At 43.2% G+C, this 26,395-nt stretch overlaps 1 protein-coding gene across 1 annotated transcript in view; it reads left to right on the top strand.

Annotated features, from left to right (window-relative positions):
• Positions 1–3,144: 3,144 nt before the first annotated feature.
• LOC146185045 (uncharacterized) overlaps positions 3,145–26,395 on the top strand; it is a 43,361-nt gene continuing 20,110 nt past the window's right edge. Inside the window, exon 1 of the mRNA XM_084605865.1 lies at positions 3,145–3,226. Within this exon, the coding sequence (XP_084461991.1) occupies positions 3,145–3,226 (82 nt within the window). The remainder of the gene's footprint in view (positions 3,227–26,395) is intronic.

Raw genomic sequence — 26,395 nt, 5'->3', positions numbered from 1 at the left:
GAGCAAAGAACGTGAACGTAGTCGAACCTTAGAATAATATTTACAAAACTTCATTCTGCTCCACCATAGTCCCCGAGGTGTTCTTGATTGGTTCCACGCTATTCTACGTTCCCTTAGAGCGATTGCAAAGCTAGGTGATGTTGTTATGAGGCTATATCAGTCACAAAAAAGGACATATGAAAACCTTAAAACCTACTACAAATACCGTATTTGTATACGCAGATAACGTGAGTGGAGAGTTTGGGGCCTCTGATAATGAAAGAAAAAACATTACGAATAAATAAAACGTGAGCTTGCTCAAGCCAGCTACACACGTCTTGTAATAAATGTACAAGCACGTAAATATGGAGAATGAACAGACACATCTATGTTATATGAGAGGCAACATTTTATAAATGTGCACGACATCATAGAGCGCAGGAAAACACGCAACGCATTTACGCAGGCAGGCGTGCATGCAGAAAACGGCCATGACCAGAGCTGGCTTCTTCTATAGCAGCTCAAAGGTCCGGTGAAATTCGCTACAACTATATTGAACTCTCAGAGAAAAAAACGCGCTATAATCGTGTAGCCCTGTATATAAAGCATTCTGAACCATATGATAAGGGGGAAAGAAATGCCATATCTTGTTCTCGGGCATTTTCTATTGCCCGCATCTTATAATTTTCGACTAGCTATGCGCATGCAAATTAAATATATTGCTATGGTTGACACGGCTGGTTTTTATAATTATTCACACTTGGCGACATTTGTGACCTTGCTGCTCAGCTATTGCTTTATGAGCAGGGAATTACCCGAGAAGAAAACAGATTTCTGTTCTGGTTTTGTATCTGTACAGTACTCGGAAACCTTTCTAGTATTGTTGAGTATGCGTCATGCTTTCCACCTTTGATAGGAGAGTGCAGTTTTCGAAATCGAAGAAGGAGCGCGCAAGACCAACCTACGCTCGCGCGCATCGTACGCTCTCCCGCCCTTCAGCTTTAAATCACGATGTCAAAATCAAATCTGGGAAGTATTCAAAGGTCTTTCAACGCGTTGGTCTAGCTGTTCATGTATTAGGATTGATTTTCGTTTTGCGAAATTTTGTCGCAACGTTGGTGTTATTGTTTTTTTATTTTATTTTTCGTTTCACAAAATGGTGGGAAGTATAGGGGAGTGTTATTTGCGACGTTGTCTCACGTAATGTATAGCTGTAGCAGGCGTGAGCAGCGGAGCGCTGAGTTTCAATCGATTTCCCTGGGTACTGGTTGCATGGCAAAATGACAAATAAGATCGGCTTGGTGGAGCGCTCCTGTGTACTGTAAGCGGATCTTCATGAAATCAGTGAAAAGGGCACCCCTCCCAATGCCAGCGGCTCTGTAGTCGCTAGGGACGTAAGCATCGGGTTACAAATAAAGCAAAGGTCTAGGTAAACCACAGGTGTCGATGCCGTTTTTTTAGTTTCAGAACTTATAAGCCGTAGAAGGGAAGTGCATTTCTTTTTGAGAAAATCATTAATTGTACCAAGCGGTTCTTCCCTTTACTTGGGCTGTTGAAAATTTTGCCGCTTCACCTAATGGACAATTAGGAATTGAATTTCTGACATAAAGTAAATGCCGTATAAAATTATTGCAGAATATCATGGTGAACTTTAGAAGAATAGACTGCTATGCTAGTTGGTACATATATGACTAGCAGATGCAAGGCACAATGATGAACACGACGCCACAAAGTATCCATTCTATGTATCATCCCGTCCAATTTGGCGTCTTGTATCAATGTATTATGAGGAAGTATGCTCTAAAACGTAAGTCTTGAGAGCAATAGAAAAATTACAACAAATAGTGAACGGATTGCAACCGTATATGTAACACCGTCGTTCGACGACATAATATATCGATATCTCCTCATGCTTATCTAAATAATACATTGAAAAATAGCGTGAATGTTTTATGCCATATGAGAAACAAATAAGGAGCGCTTACAAAGCACGTAGACACTTTATCACCTACGCATAGTGCGCCATCTAGCAGGTTGACACGACATGAGGGAGTCTCCTGTGTTAACATGTAAAGCGTGAGTCAACGAGCAGGACAAGACAGGCTCTCCGTATCGCAGGCGCAGGACTGTGACCCTGGTATACATGCGCTGCTGTACTTTATTCTTCCCTGTACGCTGTTTTTGAAGTCTTCCCTTTGATTTCACCTTCCGAGGAACAGTGCTCGCTATCTGCAGGATAGCCTACCGAAAATCTCCGTCCCCCGATAGAGTAATCTGAATAATGCATTAAATGGCGAAGTGGGGAAGTGGCATGCATTTTCTCGTTGCAGTTCCTTGCCCCCGAAAGAGTCTTCTTTTGTTTCTGAACAGCTCGTTTCCCTCCGAGGCTTCTACCAGGGGCTTTACTGCGTGAACGCGGCTAGTGACAAAAATATACAGATCACGGGAGTTGGAGGCCAGTGAGTTCATCTAATGAAGCGATATTCAGATTCGTGCTTATCGAAGCGCCCTGTTGTGCAAACATGGTTCTGCCGCCGAAACAGCTCCCGAGAAGGAATATTTGTTAGTCCGAGAGAGAAACTCAATTTGGCTGTGTACTGTGTTTGCATTTCAGATTCGCCGAATTTGGTTGAACCTGCGCATTACTGTCGCTTGTTTTATTCGTGGCATAGCTTCTCTCTAGGTACTGTGTACCTTTCTTATCGATGGTTTCTTTCGTAGCACCTTACTGAATTGGTGGCCGACCTGCAGCGCTGTGTGGACATTTTTTTCTTCGGCCTTTGTGAACAGCAGTACGAATGCTAAAAGGCTTCCTCGTCGGTCATTTTGTGTAATGTCTGATGAAATACCGGCGTTTCAAATTCCTTCAAGATGAGAAAAATTATCCTCCTCCCCGCTCTAAAGGTTAGCTTTCTACAGAAGCTACACGTCAGCCCTACTGCACGGGTGGAATAAAACCCTTGTAGTTTTACTTCTTTCAAATTCAGCGGATACATCATTACCATTGAGCCCGAATATCGCCACTAGGGCTTTATTATATCAATTTTGAAGGCATACATGAGATTTTAATGCGGAATATATTCGCATGAGCTCATTTGAGACTTTGTAGCACTAAAGATAGCATAAGAGAAATAGATGCAACTTATTAGCAGTCAGTATAACATAATGACATTGAATATAGACATCGCTATAATAGGAACCTCCTGCCCCTACTGGCTGGTGAAACTAAAATTGCCCCATTCAAAAGGTAAGTAGATGAAAACTTTATTGATAAACCTTAAAAGGATATTGAATTCTACTATGATTGCTCTGTCCCTTGTTCCGGATAGTGGCTCACAGTCCATGACGTGGGGTGACCTTTCCAGCCAACTCTACGCCGCCTTTGTGAGGCCGGTTTGGAGCTGGAGACCGTGATCTCCCAACCCTCTATGTCCGAGAGGTTCCAGTCAGATGGGAGTTGCAATTCTCGGCAGAGACAAAAAATGTGGTCGAAGTTGGCTCTCGGAGGCTCACAAAGAGAGCATTCGGGTTATTAATAGCCTGAGTGGATAAGGACTAACAATACCGGTGAAGGGAATGTGCGAGCATGGAGTTGTTTCTAGGCAATTTGTTGTTGCTCTGTGAGTGGGATGTGTTGGGGGGGGATAGACGAGTCTTTTCTGGGTGTGGTGGAGCCAAAACGAAAGAATAGGCTAGAGTACCAAAAATATTCCACTGCAAATCATTCACATCATTAAACTGCATGAGCGGTTTACTCATTGAATCCGACCGATAATAATAATAATAATAATAATAATAATAATAATAATAATAATAATAATAATAATAATAATAATAATAATAATAATAATAATAATAATAATAATAATAATAATAATAATAATAATAATAATAATAATAATAATAATAATAGGTGGTTCGCAGGAAGGGAAAGGCGCAGTATCTGTCACACTTACTCTGTGGACACCTGAACCGCGCCAAAGAATTGTTTCCACACAACCTTAACTGGCCTGAATGCATGAGCATATCTGTGGCCAACACTTTAAGAACAATCAGGCTCATTCAACGTTACTTTTACTTCGCACTTTCCTGCAAGAACACACCCATCAGGCGTACGTTAAAATCAAACTCCAATATTAAATATGGAGCGCATTCACGAGAATGGCTTCGTTCACTTACTTCGAAGCGTCAAGATTGATGCGCCTCGCCGCATCAGCTCAGAACAGTATATGTAGATTAGCATTTGCACCGTTAAATCGTCCGTTATTCTGCACTTAATAAGCCCACGAAGAGTGATATCGGGGTTGGCGCATTCTTTAATTTGCATTGCAATTGCCCCCGCCGCGGTGGTGCAGAGGTTAAGATAGAGGCCCGACTAATGTGCCGTATTGCCCAGGCTCGATCCATACCGCCTGCAGCTGCGTTTCGATGGAGGCGAAACGAAGAGGCGTTTGCGTGCTGTGTGATGCCAGGGCACATTAAAGATCCTCAGGTGGTCGAAATTATTCCGGAGCCCATCACTTCGGCTCTTCATTCTCTCCGCTTTCATTCCTGTCCAAAAGTGCGACAGATAATGCGCCTTTCCTTTCTTGTAAACCAATTATATTATATTGCACACTTGGCTCCTATTTCTAGCATTACCCGCACGAACATCATATCAGCTTTTGAGTTCTCCTAGAGTGCACCGTATAACTAGTTTCACGAATGCATGCATTTAATAACTCATCTTTCCTGTCAGAAGTTTTAAATTCAACTTCGCTACTATATTAACAGTTCATGACGGCAACAACTCTAGTTTTACGCAGTTGAAGTCAGTTCATTTTCATAACTGAAAAATAATGAAAAATATCTCTGAATTTTTGTTCGTAATTACTAACGAATCTTGTTTATATGACACAATGTTTCATGTGCCTGCTATGTAGCTATTTGTACTGTTTAAATATCGTTATGAATACTGTGAAAACCATGCGTACATAAATCGCATAGGTGTTCCTTTTGTTCTGCATTGTCCTGTCATTAGAAACGATTTAATCACAGTGCAGAAACTATACATGACTCCATGTTTTGTTTTTGTTTTTTCATCGTACGATAATATGACCCCAATGGCGATGATATGCCTACCGGACAACGGGAATTCAATCACCCAGCACGAGCTACTGGCGCTCTCTGGAATGACCGGCGCTGTTTGTCAGCGAAAGCCTTCAGGTTCTCATTCCTTAGAGTGCTAATAAATCTGTATTACATAACCACCAGTATACACTAAAGCCTCAGCTCTATCTTTTCTAACTCTTAACCAAGGGCACTTCGAAAATCAAATACGATGGTGGTGATGATTATGCCTAGCTACTGACAGTCGCTGTATTTCCTAATATACAAATCAGCCTATTGAGCAATGTGACTAAATTTTGTCTTGTCTGGGACGCAGGACATTATGCTGCAAATCCAACACCAGATCATCGAAGCGCGCATGCTACAAACCCACAAGTTATCCTGGGCCTGGACTTAGCAAAGGCCTTAGATAACGTCAAACACAAAGCAATACTGAAAACCTACAAGATCTCCGTGTAGGGGAAAAATCTTACAACTACGTAATCTCTCAAAGCGAGAAGCAATCAACCAAATTCGAAAACAGAAGTCGTACAAATGTACGCTGGGCAACAGAAGAACACCCCAGGGCTCAGACCTTTCATTTCTGCTCTTCAATGTTATACTGATTAAGCTCCCATCAAAACTAAACCACAGCCTGTACGCGGACATCACACTCTGGACCACGGAAGCTATTATTGGACAAACTGAAAGCACCCTTCAGGCAGCTGTGAAAACGGTTGCAGAATACGTAACCCCTAGAGGCCTGAAATGTTCTCCCGAAATGTCCAAGATGCCCATGTATCAGCCACAACGCAGCAGGTTGGACAAAGAACCGAGAATAGAACTAAACGCAAACGGAGTACCCCTCCCCAGAGTTGACAAGATTAGGATACTAGGTATATAGCTGCAGGAAAATGGTCGTCACGGAGAAGCTAAGAAACTAGAAGTCTGAGCTCAGCAAACGATGCGTCTAATTAGACGCATCGCTAATAGAAAGTAGGCATGAGAGAAGCAATTCTCCTCAGACTAGTATAGGCATCGGCATAAGTAGGATCACCTACGCAGTCCCGCGCTTACACCTTGCCAACTGCGAGAAGGCTGAGGTTGAAGTAATCATCAGGAGAAGTACAAAAACAGCCTTGGTGTCGCCATAAGTACGTCTACGAACAGTCTAATGAAGCTGGGGGTGTACAGTTTGCTGGCAGAGGTGATCTCCCAATTCGACAGACTGATATATAACCGGACAGGAATATGCATACTGCTAAGATTAGGCAGTTGATACGAAAGCCAAGGGGACCAAAAGGCTGATGTCCTGATGGAAGTCAGGAAGCGACTACAACTGCCACCGCTGCCACGAAGCGTGCATCCAGGGCATTACCAGGAAAGAAGGAAGAAAAAGGTGGAAACGCTGCAGAACCTATGTCATAGTCTATGTCGACGCCGCCGAGTATGAGAACATGCATGTTATGGTTGCGGCAGTGACAGATGATGAACAAAACCTAAAAATAAGCGGCTCGGTCAGAACGAGCTTACCTCATATGGCTGAATAGCACACACTTTACCCCGAGAAAGATCATAAGTCATCCATCTGTGTTCGGGCGTTCTTTCCTCCTGCTCCCTTTTCCTCCTGTTGAGTTTATAATGTAGCAGAATGCGTGACAAGGCTTTTCGAAAATGATTTGTTTGGTCTTCATTGCTGTTTTTACTCAAGTGTTATAAGCTGAAACATCGCCAACTTTTTTTCGAGGGGGGCTTTTTATTTATAATGCAAACAAAACAAATCAAAGTGTGGCATACACCTATGCTGAAGAGTTAGATACAAACCCCAGCTACATAACTATTAAAACGCAAAACAAAGCACCAAAATCTGCCCATATATTTCCACAGTCAACCTTTACACCACAGGGACAAATGGTATTGTTGCCGAGTTCGCGCCGTAGTCAACTGAATGCGAAAACTCTAAGTTACTGACTACATCATCCTCTCACCCATTTCTCGTTTTACTTTGTATCATTGGGAAGGAAAGGATCTCGCTTAGCAAGAATAGAGCGAGGAGCAGCTGTTATTAATGGGTAGCTGGCAGCGTTACTCTGAGTACCGCATGCGGCTGGAAACATGGTGCATGGAAACTTTCCTGATAATTCTTGTGCGTAAGTTCAAGAAACCACTCATCACTGCTCCTCTTCTTTATTAGGGCGCTAGTTCTTGGCAGCCCCTCGTATGCGTCACATATTTGAGGAGGCGTTTCACAGCATGGATGTGGTATTCCGAAGTTCAGTACAGTATTAGCGATTGTGCAAGCCACCTAAGTCGTCTTCAACATGTGTTCTATAAATAAAAGACAGTCTCATCGCAGTTGTTGCCTATGTTATTGATTTACAGTTAATGATAAGTGTATGTATTGTGCCATGTACTTGAAGTCTGTGATGTCATTTTACACGTTATAGCGTGTTTTACAACTTCCAGTGGAATGAAGAGCAATCAATTTGAGTTTTATGGGATCTTATATGTTATAAATATCACGGCATGCTTTCACGAAGTTCTCTTCCCGACTACACTCGGCACCTCATGCTATGTATAGTGGTGACAAAGCCGAAGACAACAGAGGAATAGACTGGCGTGGCACTGAAAAGAACACTTTACTGTGCTGACGTGCGACCGCAAGAGAGGTAAGCAACTCGGCATTCGGCGTTCAGCAACGCTCACTTTAAAGCAGGTAAGGAAATATCACACTAAACCAGCCAAAGGAATATGAAACAGTCGGGAACAACAACGCAGTAATTGCGCTTGGTTGCAGTAATTTGGCAAAACTGTCGGCTCATCTTGCGCCACAAAGAAAGGAATAAACAAGACGCACTCTATCTGAACAAATAGCTCGAACCGTTCTGCGCCCTACAAAGAAGATCTGAGACCACCTCCACATGGTTGATTTTGGCAACAAGTAATAATTACAATGGTTCATTACTCGCAACATTAAAATAACCCAAAGCTTCCAAAAAAATTTTCAGAAGTGTAAACATAAACAGGACGTTTTTCACTGGATGGCCATCAGCTCGAAAAAAAAAAAAAGCGGGTTTAAGTGCGTAGCCTGCACGCGGCGCTACTGAAATGCGGTCGCTCCGTTGAGGATGAATTCATAGTCCAGTTGTCCTACGCGGTGAAAAACGTTGTGTGTGCCGAGGTGTCAGCCTAACAGGTTTCCATGCAGTCCGCGACGGCGAATCGGTGTCAGAACAGACTCGGTCTCCTGGTTCTGAGCCTCGAATGATGCAGCATCGTGCGTCAGTGCGTTGCTGGTATTTAATGCGCCGCCGGCGATTTGTCGAGCTTCTTGTCCGAGCTTAAGTTTGGCGGCGACGTCGAAGTTCTCCTCTGTGACATGCGACAGCGTTGCGCCAAGTGTGGTGAGCTCCACGCTTTACACATTGCGAATAGTGTTGAATTGGATGTCTCCTGAACGGCAATGCTATGGGCGAATATCCCTTGTGATGTCTCATGTCTTGTTTTCTACGTCAACGTAAGTACATGGCAGCCATGTTCGCGATAGTTTTGTTCATACGCTATGTAAGTCTGTTTGTCTGTGCATTTGTCGTGTGGCTTGTCTGGCTGTATCTCATTATGGCAGGCGTCAAAGGATGCATGCAACGAAAAACTTCCCGACTTCTACTGCGGGGCTGCTGGTAGAGCTGTTGCTTCGGCGAAACAGCTAGGTCACGTAGTCGGTTGACACGATAATCGACTTGCTCCTCGTTGATGAAGTTGGGAATTGGCTTAGGAGATCAGTTCAAATTTGCTGAGAGGGTATAGTCGGTGGTGGAATGGAATTCAGTAGCCCAGCTTGTCTGGTCGGGGGCGTATAACTTCGTTAATATTCTCAGCACATTTTACGTAATATCTTTAAGCTTAACATAAGTGTCCCGCGAGTAATGTTTCATTTTTCATTCTCGATTCCGAACTAATATGAAAACGATTATATTAGGTTCGACGTATAAATAATTCCGTTGCAGTTATTTCCTTGAAGGCAAAAGACAAACGAGCCCTTGATACTTTTAACTCCCACCCTCTCATTTTTCAAGGAGAAACTTAATCTGTGCTACATGGGGATCTTCTAATGACATTGGAGTCAAATGACATTCAAGATTTCGAACGACATTCGGACTCAATGGGCTCCCGTAGTGCTATACGGCAGTTTCCATTTGAGAGCTTCACCATTTTCTCGCGGTATTGCAATGGCGCTGCTGCGTCAAGTTTCGGATTCAAGATAACGAGGGAAATTGTTTAAAGGGAGACAACGCAGTGAACTACATTACATCAGTTATAGCCGAGTCATTTAAGAGCGACGATAGGGTAATCTCCGCAAATCAGGAAGCAACACAAAGTAGCAGAATACAAAGCAGCTTAGGACTGACCAATCTAAACTGGAAAAAGGCAGAAAAAAATATTCCTAAAAACGCATCTACAGGAATAGATAGAATTCCGATCAAGCTGATTAATGAACTTGGTCCAAAAAGTAAGGAAACGTTGTTAAAAGCTTCGGAAACAGTCATAACGAATAAGCAAATTCCGGACAGCTGGCGGCAGAGTAAAATGAATTTGATATATAAAGGGAAAGGAGAAAGGATGCACATAAAATCCTACAGGCCGATTACCATAACATCTGTTATGTACAGGTTGGCCATGCAGGCGGTGAAATTAGAGGTGCAAGCATGGGTAGAAAGTAACAAGATACTCGGAGAACTTCAGAACGGCTTTAGAAATGTTAGGCGCTTAGAAGATAGCCTGTTCGTGCTTACCCAATGCATCGAAATATATAGAGGGGAAAATAGACCTTTGTATTTGGCCTTCCTGGACATAAACGGAGCGTACGACAACGTAAACAGGGAACTCCTGTGGAACATATTAAAAGAAGAAGGTATCGGTTATGAGATAATAGAGTTCCTACAGGAAATATACCGAGATAACAAAGTAGAAATTACATAGTAAGGGATAAGAAGTACGGAAGATGTCAAAATATGCAAAGGATTAAGACAAGGCTGTCCTCTATCACCGCTGCTGTTCATGTTTTATATGATACACCTGGAACGGAGGAACAAGAAAGTAACCTAGGTTTTAACCTGTCATATAGATTAGGTGAAAAGGCGGTAGAGCAGCGCCTCCCCGGTTTGATGTATGCAGACGATATTGAGCTGCTATCTGAGATTCTGGAAGAATTGCAAACTCTAGTTAAATATTGCGGAGACGAAGGGGACGCTCTAGGCTTCAGTTTTAGTGTAGTTAAGTCGGGTGTGATGATTTTCAACGGCTCAACTGATGAGGGTCTTAAAATACAAGGCCATGAAATACACAGAGTAGCAGAATACAAATATCTGGGAGTATGGGTAAACGAAGGATTGGCAAACATTAGAAAGCATGAGCAATCACGTAAGGCCAAAGGGCGACGAAATGCCGGGATAATGAAGCATAGGGCCTTTTGGGGATAGAACACAGGTATGAGGTTTTGAGGGGTGTTTGGAAAGGAATTATGGTGCCCGGACCCACTTTCGGAAATGCGGTTTTGTGCCTAAAATCGGAGGTACAGTCAACATTAGAAATACCTCAGACAGCCATTGGACGATTAGCACTAGGTGCCCACGGCAAAACCACAAATGAGGCGGTAGAGGGAGATATGGGCTGGGCATCTTTCGAAGTACGGGAAGCTCAGAGTAAAATATTATATAAGGAACGCCTGAGGAAATTGGACAGTAACAGATGGGCAGCTAAACTATTTAGATATCTATACTTAAAACGCGTTGACTCACAATGGAGGAAAAGAACTAGGAAACTATCTAGTAAGTATGCCAGTCACAAAGACGGAGAAATAAAGAGCGCTAAGTAACAGGTGAAAAATACAGAAGGTAAAAATGGGATAAATTCGATGGAAAAGAAACAGAGTGTGGAATTATACTGAAAGTGGAAAAGGCAGATCAGGAAGGAAGCTTTCTTTGATAACTCAAGAGGCAGTGCCCTACTTTTGAAGCTAGATCAGGGTGCCTTAGAACACGAAGCTACAAAAAGAAATTTAACAATGGAGATGACGCATGTGCTGTATGTGGTAACTCCAGCGAAACAATTGACCACATTGTACTCGAATGTAGTGGTATCCGTCCGGAAGTTGATGCAGGCGCAGTCACTATTCCTAAAGCTTTGGGGTTTAGAGATACCAGTGGCCGGGTGAATAAACCGGAGGTGGAAGCTAGCAAAATCAACTGGAAGATTGGTGGCTTAAAAGCAGAGAAGTGACATGATGTTATAATGTAGAAACAAAAATTTAATAAATAGAATGATGATATAGTTAACAAATATAAAACAATAATTAAGATATAGGGAGAAAAATGAGCATGATATCTACTGCTACCACCCCGTTTCAAAGGGGACGCGCCTATATTCCATCCATCCATCCATCGCTTCTCTGGGTTCGCTCGTTTTCAATTTGTAAAAAGTACAATGGTGCAATACAATGACAGTGGTTCCCACGATCACGCTAGACCGACAGCAACACCAGCACGTCCAACAGCCGCGTATTATTGTACTGCGACATGTTTTTCAGGCCATAGACACTGGGACGGCAGCCCTTCATGTCCTCGACAGATCGCGGCGGCTTCACGAACACTTTATGTTGATGAAGTGACGGCGTGACGTCCGCGCTTTTAACTGCGCTATACATATTGAATATAAGTAAAACGAGTGGCCATATTCCACACTTGAACACTCAAGCGGCGATACACGCATGAGAAATGATTGCATTTCGACAGCAGCCCCTTCCCCATAGCCTATGATCGAGTACGCATTGCTCGCACTTTCGGCGATGTTCCAGAGCCAGTCTACAAACTTTAGTGAATGCAAATGGCCATCGAGTGCAGTTTTGACAAAAGTGATCTGAAATAGAGTATTGCTTACACGGCAGGACGCGCATACAATGAACGGGAAGCATCGATGTGACCCTGACTGCCGATCAGGCAGCCAGCAAAAGTCGTAAACGCCACTTGCAGATCACAAATTAAGCCGTTTCAGTGAGTTTCACTGCACATACATATGGCTAAAGCAGGAAGAATCAGCGAAAGCGCGCCGGTCGTACGCGACGCCACCAACCCGACCGTAAACTGTTTTCGAGGTAGGCGATCGCATCAGCGCTTCATACAGATTGTCGTACTGTGTAAATGAGAAATGGTGCGAATGGTTCGAAAGAAAAGAAATTATTTTATAAAGCTCAACCTGGGCTTCATGTCAGGTAAACGAGGACTGGGTTTCTGTATACATCGATGTAAATAAGCGTAAAGGGGCTCAATCGTCTTCGCCGGCGTATTCGTGTTAAAATTTCGTGCTCACGCGGTAAATGCCAATATTTGTAATATTATCTTCAAGCACTCATTTAGCAAGTACACGAACTATTCGATTAACAAGCAGCAGAAGAAATCGAGCATCAGATATTGAAATCAACCATCACAGAACCGAAGTGGTCTCGATACCTCGTCGCGGCCTGGCTGTGGGCGGAGCAAAGCGATGGCGACCTGCTATTAGTCGGCGCTTGTTCTGTTCGCGTTTCGAAAGCATTCCAAAATCTCGAATGTCTTCGCGTAGCTCATTCGACTGGAATTACATTTCATTCGAATGCTTTCGAAAAACGTCGTGTAGCAGCGCAGGTTTGGTATTCGAGTTGAATTACAGGGGAATTGCAGGGGTTCTAGTGCTCTTTACTTATCTTATTCAACCAGTGAGAAACCGAAGCCTTAGTATTCATCGAAAATAAATGCATTTCTCCAATTCTATCCATAATGACTTTCCTGGTGGCGGGATACACTTTCAGCAAGGCTGCGCACTCAATGCGGCTGAACAATTTTTACGCCTGGTAGCTTACAACGCGCGCTAATGAACGGCAATGTCTAAGTTTCATTTCTTCATCGGGACGTACCACCTTTCTCATCGTGATACAAGAGTAGGGTCGATACTGCTGGTGTGTGAAACTGGAGGATACGATATTTAGTTCTGCTTGTTCTATAAAAGGCATCATTGCCACTCTGCCATACGAGATCATAATTTTGTGTTCATAACGTTTGGCTATCTTCTACATGTAGTTAGGCTGTACGCAAACAAATAATTTGCACTAAAACGAGACAATGTGCGTTGTCGATTCCACAACGTTAGTGACTGCTTGCGGTGATGTAAGCGTGTTACCTCAGAATTCGGAGGTCACTAGAATTGAACGGCGACCTGTGACACGTCTCGCAGAACGTTGCCGTCAGGTTTTATATACATATTTTTTTGCGGGGGCTAAATAGCATGCTTTGAGCTGCAAAATTAGGACGTTTGAATGATCTACCCGCCTGCCTTTCTGGCTCTGCTCACCGCTACTTGACAAAAGAAAATTTCCGCCTTCTTTTTTTTTTTTTTTTTTTTTTGCTGAGCATTATCACTCTTTTGTAGATGGCAATCAACGAGCATTTTAGTCTTCACTAGAAGCGAAATCTAGACCACAAAGGAGGATAGACAAAGCAATAAAATATTAGAATCATTGAACCGTCACCGATAGCTATGCATTTTTAACATTTTTCTCCTCGTGTTATTATCGCTGACGTTAATTTTATTGTTTCTTTTAATGTTTACAGATTTGCATTTGAAAACTAAAGAGGATGATTCGGGGCCGTCTCTGTAGGTCGGTTCTGTGGAAAGGTAAAAGTTATGCACATAGGAAAGAAAAATGAATGGGTGAATATTCACCTAAATTAATAATCACTTTTTTTTAATAGTTGGTGTCAACCCTCTGAGCCTCGTAATCGTATTAGAGGCTGCATATATTTTAACCATATTGTTTCATATATAATTTCCAGTATCCAAGCCCTGATTTTGTTATATTCGTCCAGGTATGCATGAAATGAATGACACGAGAACCGGACACCAATACTCAGTGGATGTAAAATGCGAAAGCGACTCCCCTGATGACTGATATTCAAAGAGAACAAGATATTGAAAAATTGTCGTGTTGTGCAATGTAGAGCAGTTTCAATGTAGTTGTTTTACTTTTTTAAATGACTAATTGTCTTGCTTGGGCCGCAAAAGCCGGCGTGCTCTCTTATCTATTTTTCATCATACATTGTCTCCCTCGCTCCTGCCTTGACCAGCTACTAAGGGAAAAAATATGCTTAGCTAGATTAGTGGACAGTTGTGGGAATGCAAAATCAAGCAATGACAAAATCGGAGCAATCATAGGAAATTTCGACCTAAAATCCTCTCAAGAGCTTTTAACACGAAATGCGGTAATGGAATCGAAGACAGGGACAAAAGCAACCAATATGAAAAGGAAGGCATTCATAAACAACCCTAATTTAATGTTACGGACATCAACAAGTTTTCTGAGTACTAGAGGAGGAAATACTTGGGAGAAAAGGAATGTATAGCAGAAGAGGAATGCTTAAGGAGGATTTTCTGAAGAGAAGAATAACAAGGAAAATGCTTCTTCTATACTGTTTTGCGAGCTACCAAAGGAAATGCCTAAGTGCGGCCAAGCTGCCCGGTGAACTCGGAGCTCTTTGGTCTGTATTTCTCTCCGCGAGGACGTAAGACTGTGAGTTGAAGGCACACAGATATTTCAAGCTTGATCTCTCTATCCGGAGGTTAAAAGCCCCAGGGGAAACCCGACCGGCCAGGCCCACCAGAAAGGGAGATAGCAGGGAAGCGGCCATAGGCGCAGGTGTGCCTTACTTGGTACGTGACCGTGGCACTGGCGATCGATAAGTCGCGGTAAGGGGAACAGATCGCTTGGCTGCGCGCGCCGGACTGAACGCATGCAATGCGTTTGAAGTCCCTACCCCTCCACGATCGAGTTCTTTGTAAATAAAAATGCAAAGTGCTCCACTGGTCTTTTGGAAAACAAAAGAAACTGACTTATTCATTGAACTTAATATGCACGTAAAACTGCTTTCTTACACCCTCCGCAGGCAAACGAGTATTTGCTTTATAATCCAGTGTTAAAGAAAAGCCTATTGACGACGACACGACAATCTCTGAAAAAAGTATTGGCAGCTACACTATCACTCTAAAAAGCTACCATAATTATTGATCACGCTTAACTGGCGACTCGACGGATGTTGAAACTGACGAGGAGTAACAGAACGAAAGCCAAGCTGGTAATGTATGGGAGGTTCTGGGCAGAAATGAGTGAGAGTGTGAACGAAGGAGAGTGAATGGCTTTCTTTGGTTTTGGTACTGTAAGATCCTCGCGGCTACAGATGGGAGGTTGCAGTACAGCTTGCCACACGCCGACTGAAAGAGCAGGAAAGAACAATTTGTTTTTACGCCAGCACAACCGCTACTGAAATCGATTGTGGTGTCAGCAATAACATTTCTTATAGAACATGCATTGGACGACGGAATATATTGAAATCTTCCCCTGCGCTGTTTTCCGAGCAGCGTTCTTCACCATCCAAAGGAATATTGATGCTGATTTGTGCGTCCATATTCTGTTTTGAGACATAACATCTGCGTTTCCCCCCCGCTATTTGCCTTCCTTTTGGAACGATAAGCTGAACGCTTCATGTTTTCTTGCACTGAAAGTTTCGCATGTGACCCGTGATCGATCAAGAAAGCAGTTCAAAGCAATAGAAAAGAAAGCAACATGGAAGCAAAGAAAATATCCTGAGCAATGTTATATCAATATATTGTAAGAACAATTTGCGCATAGAACGAAATACACACAGGAAAAATAAACACGAAGTAGGCAGAATGAGCACACTCTTTTTGCGCTATTTCTGCCTACCTTGTGTTTACTTTTTCCGTGTGTGTCTTTTTGTGCTCAACTTGGTCCTACAATGGTATGCACCAACTCGCCCAACAAGAAGTTCTAATCAATCTACGTGAGGTATTCTACCAAGTAACTCAATGGACGATGTTTTATCGCTTATTATGACTTTTCCATATATTAAGACGCACACCTTTTTTGACTCATGCGCTGCGGAAATGTTCCCAGAAAATGTCCGCATGAATTGACACTAAAGAACAAAATTTATCTCCACCGGGTATCGAACCACCTCCCTCCGAACTCCAACGGACCACGCTAGCCCCTGCAGACTTCTACGGTTTAATTTCGATCCCCTGGGGATATTTAACGTGCACTGGCATCGAACAACACATAGGCGCCTCTTCGTTTCACCTCCATCGAAACGCTTCCGCCGGCGGTCGGTGTCTAAACCTGGTACTCAAGTACACTAATCGGGGATCTTGACCACTGCACCACCGAGGCGAGACTCGGTAAATGCCTCGTTTATAGTTAATGGCACATAATTGGACATGCTTATGATGTCTTTTCAAATCTCTATAGCAAACAAGCAGGTGGATGCTAAATGCGAAACGATATAGAATAATATCACCCTCTCTACTCTACAAAGAACGGTTCAGTCATAAATTTGAAATGAAATCACGTAGAATCTGTTGCCCTTCCCTGGTACCCAATTCTGCGGGTACCACCCATGAAAAACGTAAAGCTTTCGCATTTAAAAAGTAGCAATGTTTACAACATTCGTCAGCAGTGCGAAATAAAGCCTTTTATCGACACACTATGCTACCTTTGCAAGGAATCTTTGGCGACGCTATTTTCTAGTTACGGCATACTACACCACTTTTTCAAGTCATCTTGAGCACGTCATCAAGATTTAGTTACGGCATACCACGGCACTGTGCAAGCAATAATAGTCATATGACTTATTTGTTGGCAAATTGAATTTGCAGGAAAAACGCAGTACATCTCACATATCTCAAAGTGGGAATAATAGAAGGAAGATCTGGCATAATGGAAGACAGTGGAATAATTTTGACCACATGGGGATCTCTAACGGTAAGCCCAAGCAGCTTTTATAAAATGTGCTTTGGAAGCTCTCGGCATCGTAGTTGTAGTTGTTGGCACCGCGTGTCGGAAATAATCGGGGGCTGCGTGAAAAAAAAAACCCTATCATGGTAATTTGTGGTCCTAGTGATGATTGCTTGGTGTGACAGGTGATGATGAGTTAATTGAACCAGTGTATTTTATTGATTACTTAATAAGGGGTTCAAAGGTGTCAAAATGCTCAGAATGAAAAGGCAATGCTTGACACCAAATAAAAAAATTAGTGTGTAATTTATGAATAAATTAGTTGAACAATTAAAAAGTGTTTCAAAGGTGTCAGATTACTAAGAATGAAAAGCCAATGCTTGCTGATGGTAATTAAGAAAACGATGAGTGTATAATTGATAAATTAATGAATTCAAATAAATAAAATGAAAAATTGAAAATGGGGCTCAAATGTGCCAAAATGCTCAGACTGAAAAGGCAACACTCGATATTGCTAATTAAAAAACTTGGAGCATTAATTTTTCAGGTACACAATTCAAAAAAAGAAAAATTGAAAAGGGTTTCAAAGGTGTCAGGTCTTCCACGATTCCTTACCTTACTCGTTGACATCGGACATGCTTCACTGCACAACTAAATTCCTTTGCGCTTGCGCAGTAGAACGGCTGCGGTGATGCCGAGTTTTTACTGGCGGCTTCTTCCATTCTAGACTTTGTAAGCGGGTTCCGGAAATTACACAACTTCGCTGGATTGTTCCCGTTGCAATGTGCATAAAATTCTAACTTAATGGACATACCCGCGTATGTCTTAAAATGAATAATTACACTTTTTTTTTCCCCAAATTTCATCACCATATTTTTATTAGACGTCCCTTGGCATCGAGTAACACGCTGTTCAGAACGCACTCGCAATGCCAGGATGGTTACTGTGAACTTCTCTCTCCTTTCAAAAACATCCCGCTCTTTCCCAACAAGTTGCAAACCGCGGGGAAAAAAAAATGAAACCGAAAGTGCGACGCCCACGAAATAGTTGAGGAGTTCTCCGCGATACGGTGGTAGAGACCCGAGCACTGCATGCTTAATTCAAGGGCGGCTGCTTGGAATGCAGGCTTCGTACGCGCCCGACAGTACGACTGGAATTAACGCGTCTCGCTTGCGTATAACGGTGCGAATAGGAAAGAGCAAGCAGGGGTGATTATTAATGAGCAGCTGGGAACGCTATCTTCCCACTCGCGAGTAGAACGGTAGAATGGGGAGTGGGGAGTGCAAGCTCTGCTGGATGCTCGGACGCGAGCCTTTCGATTAGCATTCGTCACTGCCCGGCTCTCATTAGACCATCTATACTTCAAGGTATCACACACGCGGACCACATATTACAGGGGGCACTTTGTGCGTATCTTTGGTATTTCTAATTTTGGTGACCTGAGTGCTATTGTAAAAGCGCTCTAAACCACTTGCATGTACAAATAAGCTCGTTATATAATATACCTTAATGGATGAAAGCTGGCACATATTAGAAACAATGCTTCGGTTGCTGTGTTCGTGAAAAAATTTCAGTGAAATGAAGAAAGGACTTCAAATCTGATTATACCCCACATATTTGACATGCGGGCCTGTATCACAACTTATTTTCCCGATATAAACGCTGTACAAGCTACGCTCTGCTCAGTGCTGCGTTATAATTATGGGTCCTCAATGTCCTCAATCACGTGCGCTTCTCATGACAGTGGGTTTGTCCGTATTTAAAGAAACCTAACTGTAGAAGGTCAGTACTGTCTACGTCCCTTCATTTTTTTTTTTTTACATTACGATGTACCAAAATATTCATGGTCACAATAAATATTGACCGAACGTCAACGACAACTACTACAAATGCATCTAAAACTCACAATTCACGAAGCATGCTAAATTCTGTTTTTTTTTTCAATTGGTTCACAGCAAGGGAAAGGCGCAGTATCTGTCACACTCGTTTCTCTGGACACCTGAACCGCGCCGTAAGGAAGGGAGGAGGTTTGGAGAGAAAGTGGAAAGAGAGAAAGAGTAGTCGGTATTGGAGGACTACGGAGTAATTTCGACCACCTGGGTATACCGTGCGCTGACACTGCACAACACACGGACGCCTCTTTGTTTCACCTCCATCGAAACACAGCCGCCGCGGTCGGGATCGAACCCGGGTACTTCGGCACAGTAGTCAGCGCAAGGATATGTACTACATGTGGAGTAGTGAGGACAACAGTAGCACAAAAAAAAAACGAAATAAGCGCGATATTTTTTGTTCATCATTTCCCATCAGTAGCCCCACTTCGTAAACTTCCCTCCAGTTCTCGCAGAAAATTTCTTGAGACTACGGTTTACATCTTGTAACGGAATCTTAATATAGTACTTGAATAGCTTTCCATTCCATCGGAAATACCACAGGGTATTAACTTTACTCATGCTGTAATCACTTAGAGTGAGCGTTTCGAGTAAGTTGATGATTAGGAGAGGTTCACACGAATGAAAGCATTCCTTGGGGCACTGCCAGATTGGACTCTTAAACGACTAGTAGATATTTTGTGTTCGCTTGTGAACCGTGAAGTGTCATCTTGAAGATATCTGGCAGTGTGTTGGTGAATAGTTGGATTTGTATAACTAAACTGATTGATATCGATTGACAGTTATCTATCAAAGTGTTGACTGATAACCGGACTGATGTGCGCACGTCAAATATCATTGGCTTTCGAACAAAAGACACGAGAGGTGTTTGTCATTGACAAAAATATCAAAATATCTGACCGTTAAAGGTTAGGCAGCAATCACGTCTGCTTAGAGGCAGTAATGAGAAAGTATTGAGAGCTCTGGCACGCCGCCTGTGAACTGGCCGGACATTATGCTAGCGAACCATGCCGCACACGGTCAGATGACATATGAATGAGGCGGTTAAATGAAGGATCGGCGCAGATGGAACTTGATGAAGACGACGATGTTCACTGCCCAACGCGAGAGTTCCTATGCTAGGTACGATTTCAACTTTTCTTTTCCTTTTTATTTTTTCCAAATTCTAGTTAAAGATCCATATTTATCTGAATACTCCAGTCATTGAACATAATTATTTACAAACTATAATGCACCCTGGCCAATGTGCCATTTTGTCTCAGGACATCATCATCATCATCGTCTGTTGCAGTGCGAACCCGTGGCTATGTTCCGTTATTTAAGGGCACAAAACCAACAACTTGAACTTGAACTAGACGACGATGTTTACTGCATAGTGCAAGAGTGAGCTGCAGTTTTACGCGAGGCTTGATCGTCTGCGCCGATAGTATAGTGCTCTTATGCCTGAGTCCAGGAACGTTATCTATTCGTCCTGGCACAGGTTCGAAACGGACAAGCGGCTGCATTTCTTCCTCATTGGAATTTCACTAGGACACGCTCTGTCTGAAATTCCTTTACATAAAGTCTTTACACGCCACTCACGATCCAAGGAACGCTTTGGCATTAAATGTGATGACAATTATAACATGGGAATGCGTATGAGTGGTATGCACTGGCGTAATTACGTCTACTTCCTCTATTTTCATCGTCGATATCACCTTCAAAAACTGCTGTGACTTCTCTTCTTGGGCACATCTGATTCTGCCTTAGCCAGCCGATGGGGATTGAAGATGATAGAAAAAGGTTCCCACTCGCAGCTTCATTCATATAGACGGCCGAATCAAAGAACAAAACATTTGGTGCTGAACTCCACAGCTTCCTGCTGAGCCGCTTAGAATGCCGTAACTTATCTGGGCGCTCTTGCGCGAAAAGAGCTAAGAGAGTTTGATAATTTTCGTTGCCGTTCCCTGGTCCTTCTGTGCATTTTTCTTTTCCTTTCAAAACAGACTTGCGGAGTTCGCGCTTCTTTCTTCTATATTTGTTTACCTTAGAACGTGAGAGCAGTAGTAGAGAAAGCGTGCAGGCACTTTATTTCATGTTCGCTGTTGACACTGCTTTGCTAAGAAATGTTTGCGCTATTTCCAGGAACATTTTCCCTGAGCGCTAGCGCTCTACAACAGCTTTAGAAATAATGACAGAAGAGTAAGTTGATGCGCGTTCCTTACAGGAGAGAAGAAAATCGTTGAGAAAAGCAGGTTAGTGTTCAATAAACCATACGTTTTTTGCTTTCCCACATAGATGAAAAAAATTACCTGAGGGTTAAACACCTTTACATTCACTTCGTTCTTACTTGTAACGTAACTTGTAATGTGAGGCGCCTGAATGCATCCGTTACTAACGCTGATGTATGTGAAATCGTACAGCGCCAGCTTTCTTTGCGGAGCTCTTTACACGTGGTTCTAGGCTTAGTCTATGACAGGCCCGACTAAATGTTGTGGATAATATAGTTTCTTAAGATTGCCTAGAAGAAAAGCTGGCGCTACGTTATATGCAAGTTTATTAAACAGTATTTGATCCTATGCGGGGATGCCGGGAATGATAATACTCGTGAATTTTTGTTTGTGTCGGACATGGAAAGTGCGACTATGAGTGCAATGATGAAATATATAATAAAATATTTCAGAAAGATGACTTTTTGATCACGTACGTCTTAAAGACAAATTGCCTGGGTATAAATTGCAATAAACGAGTATAAAAGAGTATAAAAAAATTGAAAGTCAACATTTTGAGTATCACGAGAAGACTTATCAAAAAGATATTTTTAAATGTTTTGTTATCACTTAAATTTCAGTGTTTAGATTTTTTTTTGTTTTTTCTAAAAACTGAAACGTTCTTGTGGCGGGTACTACTATTGCGGGTTCACGCCCTATCCCCTACGATCATCATCATCATCAGCCTGACTATACCAACTGCAGGGCGAAGGCCTCTTTCATATTTCTCCATTTATCCCGGTTCTGTGCTAGCTGCATCCACTTGACCCCTGCGAACTTCTTAACTTCATCCGCCCACCCAACTTTCTGCCGCCCCCTGCTACGCTTTCCTTCCCTTGGAATCTAGTTTGTTACCCTAAGCGACCATCGGTTATCCTCTCTTCGCACATGTCCTGTCCATGCCTATTTCTTCTTCTTGATTTCCACTAGAATGTCAGTAACTTAAGCTATTTTTTTTACCCATTCTGCACGCTTCCTATCTCTTCATGTTACCCCTACCATCACGCCCTATATTTTACGCCAAATAAATGTTTCTTTTTTAATACAGCCAAGTGATATAGACAAATACAGACGAGGGCACGAAAGACATCCCGTGTGTCCTGTCCTGCCTACGTATACATACTTTTAGCTGCTTTGAACAACCATGAGCAAACAGCCAACTAGCCCTCGATTCTACCTAATAAAGATTCAATTGTTGTTCAATGGGCCCTTTCTAACAATGCAACAGATCTGTATTGTTCTTCTTTTGCATTTATCTTTTTGCATTTTGTATTTTTTCTTTGCGTTTAACGCTGTGAAAGCTCTGTAATATATTTCTCATTTCGTGCTTGTGCTTGTGTTGCGCAACGTAGACGTGGAAATGCGTTAAAATCATGTGCATAGTGTTTGGTGTTCTCCATTCATGTAATTGGCCTCTTTATTGTCTTTTCTAGTTACTGCTTTGCATAGCCTTAGGACGTTTGATAAATCTATTGTGTTTAATTTTTTTGACGCAGACGGAGCGAGCTTCAGTACGACGCGTCAAAATAATTACGCCGGACTTTAGCAACTATAGTGAAAGGCGAAATCCTGAGGTCTCCTGTCTAGCGTTCCTGTCATCTGCGATCCCACACTTGAACGCGCGCCAAGGAACGCCACGCGACAGGAGCAATGGCTTACCGTCTACACGCAAACTTCTCAGAGAGTTTGTGACAGATACTGTGCCTTTCCCTCAGAAGTCTCGTCTAGTGTTCCTGCCATCTGCAATGAACGCGCGCCACGGAACGCCACGCGACAGGTGCGATGGTGTATCGTCCAAACGCACACTTTTCAGAGAAAGTGCGACAGATACTGTGCCTTTCCTCCAGAAGACTCTTGTCTAGCGTTCCTGCCATCTGCAATCCCACACATGAACGCGCGCCAAGGAACGCCACGCGACAGGAGAGCTGACGTACCATCCAAACGCACACTTGTCGGAGAAAATGTGACAGATATAGGGCCTTTCCTCCAGAAATCTCATCTTCCCTAACGCTCCTGCCATCTTCAATCCCACACTTTTAACTCGCTCCAAGGAACGCAACGCGACAGCCGTTCCAAATTTCGGTGACAGGCTAGGGGGCTGGGACAGGTAGGTCACCGCCCCTTGCGGCGGAGGCTAGCCTGTCACCGAATTTTTATCTGTTGTAGGCCGTCATTGTACCCGCCACCGCTGCGGTGGTGGACGACGGCTGTTGCTGCGGCGCGCGTCTTTCTTTCCCTATTTCTTTATTTTCTTGTCTATTTTCTCTTCTGTCTGCACGAGGCAGCGGAGGTGGTTCAGCTACAGAGCCAGTAGCAGGCCCGTGCATTTTCTTTTCCTTCTTCCTACAGCCACAACAACAACAGGCTAGCCCCCGCCGCAAGCGGCGTTGACCTACCAGTCCCAGCCCCGTAGGGCCAGGAACAGCCACCTTTCACAGAGCGCGCGTTCAAGTGCGGCATTGTAAATGGCAGGTACGCATCCCACCTTGGCCAATCAGAACGCATCCCGCCTCGATCAACCAGAACGCCTCAAAAGCGGGACACACTTTGCCCACGACAGCATGAGCCATTAAATGCTATCACCTTAATAAAAAGCAGGCACACTCAGACCATCAGATCACCACCTTGTTTCCTTTGTCCTTCGTCGTATTTCCACAAGTTCAGTCAGTATGTAAGCTACAATCCTCTGGCTCGGTAATTTGTCCCCATGCGTTTGTAACAAACACCTGCTAAGGGTATCGGGCAAAGTTTGGCAGTGTAAATGACAAATAAGATACAGCATACAACATAGATGATTGTGTTAATTCTCACAGGCAGAAGGGAAGAGCAAACCGGTTATAATGCCAACCTCGTACATGACTAGTCTCAAAAACAGCGACGTCGCCGCCTACTTACATTAGACAGAGAAACGCTGGAAGATCGTCTAATCGAAGTTCAAATATCAGCAGCGCACCAATTCTCACCGCTGCGGTCAAAGACGGTGCGGCCCAGAATAATATCCCTATGGCCATGACTGTACATATTGAGAACGTTTACCTTCCTATTCCGTAACTAAGCCAAAGCTAATATCAGTGCCTGACTACAAGCTCCAAATGCGTAAATGAAATCATTTCAGTGCTATTTTTTTTCTGATGAAGGTTAAAAGAAAAACACTAGCGCTGCGGCCATTTCAGACTTTATCATCTAACATCAATTTTTGAAGACAAACAGACCGGTGGCCAGCCGCGGTAGCTAAGTGGTTAGGGCACTACACTTGGTTCAACCCCGGTCAGCAGCAGTTGCGTTTCAATAATATCCAAGCACAAAACGCTCGCGTACTGTGATATGTCAGTGCACGTCAAGAAATCCTAGGTGGTAGAAACCACTCGCAAGCCCTTCACTACAGCATCTCTCATATCTCACAATACTTTTCGACGTTAAGCTCCACGCAATGAGGTCATCCTCGCAGGCGAGAGACCTTCCCAGCAGAGCTGCGCTCTCCCGGAAGAGGAGAATGTTGGCCGCTGGAAATAATACAACGCACGCTAGTCAATGATAGCGTTGGATTTTTATTTCTTCCATGCGTGCTACCATTTTTCACCCAGTCCCATCATGAGGTCGATGCGGCTGTGTGAGAAGGGTGGGATACTACAATGTTTTCCTGAACTTACTTTGCAGACGGTGTTCACTTCCTCTGGCCCAAGACCTTATCAATTTATGTTCATAACGATTAATTATGTTCTGCCAGTGCGGCAGACACAATCCCTTTCGAAGAGAAGTGCGATCATGCCTGCCTGGTAGACTCTACAAAGTTCGAACTGCCTGCTGTTTTGTAAGCGCTTTATCTGAAAATTGGCAGGCATTAACAATAGAACGGAAGGACGCCATTATGAACTTAAAGCGGCGGTCGCCAAGTTTTTTATTTATCTTTTTTTTTTCGGGCGGCTGGGTAGCGCATGACCTCCTTGAAGGAGAGGTTTATTCCGATATGAACTTTGTAAAAGAACACGATCAGCACGTGTTGCTCTTCCTAATTTTTAGCGCCCCAAATACTTGGGAGGAGCCTCATCATATAATTTATGCTTGTGTCCTCCAACGGTCTCTCTTTTCAGCTCTGGTAATTTTTGACGTCCAGGAAAAAATAGGGATGATAAAAGACTTTCGGCGCGAGAGTGTATATTTTGGCGATACTGCATGAAATGCAGCCTCGCGAACGGCTGCCTTTACCCAAAATTTATGTATGTATGCTAGCCAGAAGTGTGTATGGACTCCTGCGTATGTTCTTTTTAACAGCGCTGTTGACCACTTCATTCCGGGTTAGATGAAAGCAGCACTGTGGTGAGTTGCTGCCGTAGATAGACTGGTGCAGAAAGGCTTCTGAGCCTCGCATAAGCAAGCATTATCAACTACGGCTTATATGTATGTCAACACATATATGCGCATATATATGTACAAAACCTTTCAAGTAAGCTACGCTTAGAATCTATAAGCAGCTTTAAGGTTTACATGCAGTTGTTATAACTTAATCGCGAGTGGAAAGAATTATGCGTGCCAGGCAATTAAACAAGTTACAGTTTAGAAACTGGCACCACCATTGACGTAGAAAAACAGCACTGTTGTCGTGAATATAGATGCATCTTAAAACTAATTTAAACGCAATATTTTATGCCACATGTTCAAGATGGCTCCATACTGAAGCATCCTTTCAACTGGCCAAGTCAGTATCCTCGGCACTGTGCAGTGATGCCCGAAACAAAATGAAGTTATTCAAAACTCCAACTTTCCGCTTTCTACCGTGACTATAGAGAGTTCGCCATTATTCTGGTCGTTTTACACATAGACGTAATTTCACGCTGAAGACGCGTCACCAGCTGAGCGTCAAGAAATAATAGGCCTGCCTTTCTCCTTGCCCTCGGATGGCATTAGAGACCAGCAGTGTGTGTGGCTGTACCGTCATGCGTATGCCGTTTGCGAAAATCCTCTGAAAATATTATTGGTGACATAACGGGTAGAAGATGCGTGCAATAACATTTTCTCTTTTTCTTGCAAGCACCTCTTTTATTCTGCTGAGAACAAAATGCGTGGTGTTATTGCTGTTCTTGTGTCTTCGTCATTTGGTTCGTTCGCTAAAATGTTTTGAAGAACTTAAGTTCATCACATGGTGCCTGAGAGTGAGTAAATGTTCGTCATTTACACATTTACTTCGTAATAATTGTTTTGTCCGTATTTGTACCATGCCGTGCTTCTTTCGCATCCAGAAATATCGCGTCGGAGATTTGCTTCCGGATAATCAAAAGAGCTCACCTCGAGTAACGGGCTCGACTAATGGGCTGGGCTTGCGGAGTGCGGCGGTTGCTAAAATGCTACTGTCG

This window comes from Amblyomma maculatum, chromosome 6, assembly GCF_055883805.1.
Source record: "Amblyomma maculatum isolate TAMU_Amacu chromosome 6, ASM5588380v1, whole genome shotgun sequence".
NCBI classification, from domain to species: Eukaryota; Metazoa; Arthropoda; class Arachnida; order Ixodida; family Ixodidae; genus Amblyomma; species Amblyomma maculatum.
This window is presented reverse-complemented; position numbering and strand designations above follow the sequence as displayed.